The following is a 7,930-nucleotide window of genomic DNA, read 5'->3' on the forward strand; positions in this document are numbered from 1 at the left end:
TTGAAAGTCACCACCGAGAACTCGTGGGTGGAGAAACGAATGAAAGAACGATATCACTTAAGCGCAAATGCTGTAAATATCTCATGTGAGAAAAACCGCGTGATCTCTGATCATCTTCGTGTTAACGTCGAAGAGAAATAGATAATCTAGCAAAAAAACAAGGCGCTACACACGTCTTGGAGTGTGCGGCTTGGTCTCGTTCTAGCAATCGCTGAATCATAAATATCGCGTTAGCCACAATTACCAGAAGAATAGTAACGGAATAACTTAATAAGCGGAATCGCTCGGTTATACGCAACAGTGTTAACATTGCGCCAGGGTACATTACGCCAGACCCCGAGGAGCCGGCTTTCCAATATATTAGCAATTATTACAATACATTACACGCTTACGCGCACGCTTTTTAATAATTGCCGCAGTTAAACGTAATGCTGCTGCCGCTATTGTTTGCATCTGAGATTGTTGCAATAAAAGTGTTGGGCAACGATGAAGCTTGCCGCGAGTACCAGAGCGTTACTAGTTGATAAGAAGCAACGATAGCATAGAATATATTTTTATATACATTTGCGCGCGATAAAAAGTGTGGATGAACAGAAACAATCTCCCAAGATAACGCTGTAACTTTCTTATTCTTTTTTATCTGCTTCGAATATTTTGCATCCATCTTAAACTTAATTTTTCACCGCACTACAGAAAGAATAATAATGTTTGAGTATTTCTTCACTTATATATTGAGTCGTTGTTATTCTGCTACAATTACCTTAAAACGAAGTTCCCCGAGCAAAGATAGACCAATAAACGAATATGTGTAGAGAGAGAGAGAGAGAGAGAGAGAGAGAGGATTTTATATTTGCAAGAAAGCGTAAATGTACGCATGCTGTATTTTTCGCATGGCTACCATTTCTTCTGGTCGAGTTGCTGCTTCCCGCCATAGTGGTAGTCAAGGTACCTGTAACCTTGCGTGAGTTGGGCCCCGGCGTTAGTCATGTGGCACGCCAACAGCAACAAATTTCGCGGTTGTACCTTCCAAGCGAATCGCATGAATACCATGGAATAGAGGGTCAAGGCTGAAAATTGTTCAGAAGGGAAGAGAATTAAGTCGAACCTGTGCGATCAATGCGCGAATCCGATGAGAAAGTAAATGAAGCGATGAAGTCGAACGCGACACTCTTCAAAGAGAGAGAGACTCGTCGTCTATTATATTCGTTCGTTTATATTTCATTATCGTCCGAAGATAAGTTTTAGGGCTCCCCTTGCCGCAGAAGGACGTGATTCACGAGGATTCGAGAGAAGCTTTTCGGAGCGGGCGTTACGCTCGAACGTGGCTCGTAACATTTTACTGTAACATTTTACTTGTAGACTTGTTTTAGGTCGGTATGCATCTCAGACATTCGCGGCGTGCCGCTCATTAAGAAATAAACGGTTATTTGCTGCGCTCGAGCAGCAATTATTTTATGGATCCCTCTCCCTCCCTCCCCCTCCCCCCAGCCGCACTGCTCGCCTCTGTCGCGATACGTGATTATTATGAGTCGGAGAATGAATTCTTCGAAAGGCCCGGCAGCAGAGCTATGTCGAACTCACCCAAAGTCATTTTGCCGCTAATGATTCTCGGATGCTTTCGCGTGTCGGATATGGTCGCTATAGGTATCATCCAGTTGAATACCGGGCCCCAGAAGTGCGTGCTTAAAAAGTAGTTCATTTTCCATAAATTATGCTCTTACGACGGACATACGAAAGTACTGAGAGCGGTATTCTAAGAGGAAGACAAACTTACTTTTGCAACTATGATCGATAAACGCGTTAATTGCATAATAATTATTTGCAATAATTTATAATTTACAAATGGTAAATAAAGTACAATGTAATATATCTAAACGCAAGTGAAAAATCGTATACATTGATAATTACATATCAAATTAGAAATTACGAAATTAGAAAGAGTAATGGCGAATTTTAACGTTCTCGCTAAAGAAAGATCGATTTTACACATAGATTTAATTTTTAAGAAATGAGATACGCTTCATACATCATATTGCATTTCTTATTTAGGAAGAAATGGCGATAATGAAACCATTAATGTAAGATAATGGCTTCCAATTTAACCTAATTGCCGTGCATATATGATATTCTCTTCGTTTGTGTGTTTTGGGTGAACATTACCTCATTAAGTAATCTCTAGTTTCTTTGGTTATCAGAGGTTTTGGCACTCTCCGAGACATGACGGCGGAAGTCGTGACACGTTTTCAATTTTAGCAAGAACAATTTCAGTCACGCACGCCACGAGGTCATGTGGATCCGCGGCAAATTGGTTATATTTGTGTGTAACCCTAATCAGCTTCGATATTGACAGTTCCAACTGAAAGGCGTCGAAATCAAATGATAAAATCAATACCCGGAAACGTAGTTAATTTCCAAGCGGTTGTTACTTCCGTTATCGCGACTCGCTATGATTTTATCACGGGCACGCGATCTCGCTTATCATCATCTCGAGAATTTCTAATCAGTGTCGATTTCCACGGTAATTTCCTCCTTGAGTGTCCACGCGCGACGATATGATTGACGCGCTATCTTATTGCGCTCGGGACTCTTTTTAGAAATTAAATTTCAAAGCGTGAATATACTCACACATGCACATAAAATCACACCGATGTTTTATGACTGATGGACGATAAGCAACACGACATTATCACTACGATAAGGGACAAAGTTGCAAAGCACTTCCTGAGAGGAGCAAAGCGTTTATACTTTCCGCACTTTGATTTCAAGTCGTTCTAATACAGACTTTTCCGAACGGCCGAGCTGCGCGTGATCTTTTCAACCGAGTCTATGACTACTGAAGCGTCAACGAAGGATCGTCGGAAAACCGGAATTTCAAGTCGAGATCTTTCGCTTCGTTGTTTGCGAAATAAGCATCGTTAGATGAGGTTTCGTAACAGAGATACTTCCTTGTGGACTCGTTTGCATATGAAGGTTGCACGCGTACTTGGCTGCATTACGAATGCGAGGACGTGCACTTATTAATATGTATGTAATGTACACTTGATTTATAGTGTCAGTCGATTTTTATACGACGCCTTGACACTTGTTGGTCTACGTGTAAATAGAATTCATGAATGGAAATTACGAAGTATTTCAACTTCTCTGTTTTTGTCGCTCATTTAACTTCTGCATGCGTAATCTCTTACATACATTGATAAAGTGCACAAATAAAATTTCTAGTTATAAGAATTATTATAACCTTTATAAAAACCATAATAATGCTTGTAACTACATTTCCTCTAATCAAAGCACATTCTGATTAATTCAACTATAATTTTTTATCAGGATAGACAGTAATAAATTCATGATGTAAAATAATCTTGGAATATGCGTGGAAGCTCGTAATGAAGAACAATATTTTTCTTCGATATCGCGACGTATTCTTGATTTCCTCGTTGATTAAACAATTTGCTCACCAACCGGACAATAGACTGGTCGCACGCACCGATCCGTCTTCCGCCGCGACCCTTCATTCCCCACCGGTCGATCGATCTGCGTAACAGTTCACACGCATATTTTATCGTTCCTTCTTCTTTTTTTTTTTCTTCTTACATCATCTTACGGGAAAGGTGGCGTTTGCTAGAAGACATCCTCCCACTCTCGTCATAATAAATGCACAGGTTATTATTTCGCGCGTATAATATTGATGGCGCTATAAATGTTGCATGGAGGGGTACGCGATGTCCTGAACGCGGCTCAACGGGGGTTGAAACCAGCTCGCGTACAGGGGTTGTAACGGGGGATGCTGGCGGGCGCGCATGCGTCGCCACGGGAATGGTATTATTGATCTAAGAAGGGGGCGGATTGTGGGACCCTCGAAGACCAGCAGTGTGTCAAGGCGAGCCCGGCACCCTCGGCCTGACGATATTCCAAGTTCGATAAGCGATCATGATCGCTACCGGAGTCTCGGAGCAATTCCTCTCTCCGAGTAAATACACTGCATTGTTTTGCGGAGGCTTGCGGAGACACGTGGAAGTGTAGTTGCGGTATAGATTCTTCACGCGAAAAAATATACATAGTTTGTATCGAAACACCGTACTTTTATTCTTAAATGTTATTCCTTTCAAAGTTATGCTACGACTGAGCCGTATTTTTAGCAAGGCTTGCGAGATTTGTGAGACATTAGTATTTACTCGGCTAACGAACGATCGTTTCAATGTACGACGTGAACATCTAATGCAATTTGATTCGCGATGTGATTTTTGAAATAATCTTCAAACGTATATGGTTAAAAAGATTTCTTTAAATTTAATAAAATTTCTTTCATTGAAACAAATTTATCTTTAAAGTGAAGCAAACAAACGAGCGTTTAATTCAACAAACAGGATTGTTTGCTTTCTCAAACAATAAATATCTTTACGTATAACATATTTACGTATAACGTATTACATATCTTAAATATAATATATTTCTTTTGTATTTTTATTCAAGTATTATAATGGTTACAACTGTTTTTTTTTTTTCTATCAAACAACGTGGTTTCTCTAGTGAAACAATCTCTAGTGAAACATTCTCTAGTGAAACAATATCTTTATTCAAAATGATATTTGATATTAAATTATGTTGTTCATATTAAACAAACACAAGTCAAACTTAATTTTAACTATATTAAGCCCAACGAAAAACTTGTCTTCTATGCAATCATAAAAAACAACATTGCAACACAAGTTTTTTCGATGAGTTTCGCAATGCATCTTGTATATTCAATAGGAAAATGTATCTCGTGAAAATTAAATTCTCCTATTGAACACGGGATGCGTTCCGAAACTTATTAAAAAAAAGTGTTACAACATGTTTTTGACAACATATGTATTTTGTGCAGATAATTTCGAAATTGCTGGCCGAGTCGTGTTATGAAAATACAAGTTCTCCATCGGCTTCTTCAATTCATATGTTCAAATCAACCTGGAGACGCGACGATAGACAGGAAAGCTCTCTGTCAACCGTTTACGTAAAATACAGAGAACTTTCTCTTCTCATTTCATTCTCATGGTATCCAATCTTCAGAAAAGGCTGGATTGCGTATCGAGCGCCCCGAGTAGGCGCCCGATATACACGCACCTAGAATCGGCTATGTTCCCTGCATATGCATTCCCGTATGTAGCATTCGCACGAGTGTCTCTCCCCATCCGAAAGCAAATCCTTATCCCGCGGTCCCCAGGTCCCCCAGGCCACCATCCGAGGCACTCAAGAGTATTGCCGCTATTTTCCGTCTCGCGTATTACTCCGTGGCGCACGTTTCGCGATTCTCCCGGAATGTCATTTACACGCGACATTCCCTTTGACATGTATCAATATTTATTCTGACCTATCAGCGGTTCCGAAAATCACTTAAAATCGTTAAACTTATAATGCCTCGTGTTTCGAGAAGTTACACTACGTATAAATCTAAATATATACATATATATATATATCGCTTGAAGTATATTTGAGTAATGACGTAAGAACGTTCTACTTTCTTTAACAACAATAATAGTTCGCAATTAAAGTTTTACGATTAACTATAATATCTGTTTATTGTGGATATTCATAGATACGTAACTAAGGGCACACCGGAAAAGTCACTGGGCCTCACAAACCCAACGAATTGACCCAACGAAGAGCAAATTAACGTTTCAAAGATGAAAAATTCACGTACGCTTGGCATATCAAATTATACACGAAGAGTGCAATCTCGCGCCATAACGAATGAAATTAGTAGGAGAGAGAGAGAGCAATCGTTTGAAGTTCGACGAATTCGTTAATTATTCGCGCGGGATGTAGAAGTACGAAGAGTAAAGTCGAAACGAAGTTACCCGACTCACGCATCAATTCCTGCGCGGCACAAAGCGAAAGCACGCGGTACATTCGCACGTATTTCATTTGTATTCGACTGGAGGAAATGGCACGGCCTCTGATGTTTCTTGCTGACGCGCCCCGAAAAACCTTTTCTACTCCACTCCGTCGTCTTTCCCGCGTGGCGGGCTCCCCTCGGAAACTGATCTGAATGCGTCCAACGTATTTGCCAACACCCCCGCGCTACGTCTTTTCAGAGTCCGCCGACAAGCACTCGCCACTGCCGCCTCTCGGCCGTACACGACACGTTTCATCCCCTGCGAATAAAAAGTCCACATGATGACTTCGCGCCGCCTTGTCGCGAAATCGTCACGCACGCAAGCGACACGACTGTAGATTTAAAGTCGCATTCTCATTCGCTCGAGACGCGCTTTTCGACCCACTCGTCGACACTCGATGACATTTTACGATTGAAAATTTCACATTAAACTTTTATCGTTCACAGAAAGAGCAAACATAATTGAATTGACAACGTTAACGAACGTGTTTGGTTAAACACGTTTTTGCGAAATTTCTGGTTATGATAATGAAATATTCTGGCACGCAACCACATTTATGTGCAATACCAGTCAGAATTTTGTTACAACGCATATAGCAATAATAATAACATCCGAATGTCGGATGATACACCGGGTAGATACATTACGGGATACAACTTTATTAACAAACATTAAACGGTACTTTGTGGCTAAGAAAATGGTTGACAATTATTCCTGAATATCTTACGAGAGTGAATCTCAAGCATTCGATTTGATATATTGGTCATACAATATATAATATAATACATATTTATCAGTTAAAGCAGATAACTTACGATCCAGAGGTCCCAAAATCGATTCCACCGGCTAAACGTCGTGTTTTTTAAATACAAAAAAGAAAAGTAATACAATTTTTATTCAAAAATACGAATATAATTTTGTTATTATTGCGCGTATCTTCAAATTTCTTTGAACAAAACGCAGACGTAATAAAACTGCTGTTTGTTGTTACTTAATAAAAATTATGAATCGTCCAAACAGTCTAGTTGATGTATTCATATTTCAGATTAATTCAAGCAATCTGTTTTCGTGTTCAAGGAGGTAATAAAAACCGGGCGGTGAGATAATATTAAACTGAATCTATACCGCGATCTGCACGTTACGTATCATTATTATTGCATTACGTAACTTATTAATAACTCATCGTTGCCTTATAATTGCAAGTTCGTGACTGCGGCTCGGCAACCGTTGCAATTCCGTTGTCGAGCCGACCGCGCACATTAGCTGGCCGTCGCGCATTCCTCAATGTAAGTCGCGTTTCATTAAAATTATACTCGCGACTTGTAATTACCGATCGGACTTGAACGCGAAACGAGAGCGTCCTTTTTCCCTCGGCGGATTCTGTCCCTTCCGTCCGTGTATACCACTCGGACAATGCTTTTAATTATCCACCGCGGAGAGGGTTCGATCGAATTATAGGCCCCGGTCTCCGCCGACGTATGAAACCTCCGATTGATGCCGGGCTAATTAAAGCGCACAATTAGAGGAGGAATGATTCGTACGTTAAGAAAGCTCACAATTTATATCTCATCGTCCTTGCCTCGTATATCATTACGGACGAACTAAGAACTTGTAAAATTACGAACATTTAATTGCACTCGTGGTTCTCCTCTATCTGTTTCGTCTGCTTCCATTCGGAAATCATCATCCACGTCGTCATACCGACCGCTCCAAAATACTTTGTATCGAAATTGCGCGCGACTTAGCAATTCGCACCTCTTAATTGCGGGATTGCGCTATCCGGCTGGGGTGTTGGTTTCTATGCTTTTCGCGGGGAATAAAGGAATCTGACATTCCTGCAGGCGTTCTCCCGGTTACGCTCGTACATCAACGTCACTTAAAGTCAGGAAAATTTCTCTTAACAATTTTTCTCGCGGGCCCGGCTGCTAAAGAAATTGTCTGCAGGTAGATATATATATATATATATATTTTTTTTTTTTTTTGATGTAGTAGCCAAATAAAATATGTCACACGAATCATGTCAGTGTACCGTATCGTCGATAATAATTGAAAAAACC

The 7,930-nt window shown here is 40.3% G+C and overlaps 1 protein-coding gene across 1 annotated transcript; it reads right to left on the minus strand.

Annotated features, from left to right (window-relative positions):
• Positions 1-2,817, minus strand: LOC106744900 (mitochondrial pyruvate carrier 1-like). The gene is made up of 4 exons (XM_014620038.1): positions 2,626-2,817; positions 2,161-2,356; positions 1,582-1,682; positions 1-1,067 (listed from the first exon to the last, which is right to left on the minus strand). Exons 2-4 carry the CDS (start codon positions 2,217-2,219, stop codon positions 895-897), a joined length of 333 nt encoding a protein of 110 aa, XP_014475524.1. The 5' UTR covers positions 2,220-2,356; positions 2,626-2,817; the 3' UTR covers positions 1-894.
• Positions 2,818-7,930: the final 5,113 nt, after the last annotated feature.

This window comes from Dinoponera quadriceps, unplaced genomic scaffold, assembly GCF_001313825.1.
Source record: "Dinoponera quadriceps isolate SergipeBrazil2010 unplaced genomic scaffold, ASM131382v1 scaffold1308, whole genome shotgun sequence".
Taxonomy (NCBI): domain Eukaryota; kingdom Metazoa; phylum Arthropoda; class Insecta; order Hymenoptera; family Formicidae; genus Dinoponera; species Dinoponera quadriceps.

Bases quoted from the DNA above. Each gene is read 5' to 3' on its own strand.
- LOC106744900 (XM_014620038.1), bottom strand. From the start codon at position 2,219: ATGTCTCGGAGAGTGCCAAAACCTCTGATAACCAAAGAAACTAGAGAT. The intron at 1,683-2,160 runs GTAATGTTCACC...CTACTTTTTAAG, and splicing joins ACTAGAGATTACTTAATGAG to CACGCACTTCTGGGGCCCGG. The intron at 1,068-1,581 runs GTGAGTTCGACA...AACAATTTTCAG, and splicing joins TAGCGGCAAAATGACTTTGG to CCTTGACCCTCTATTCCATG.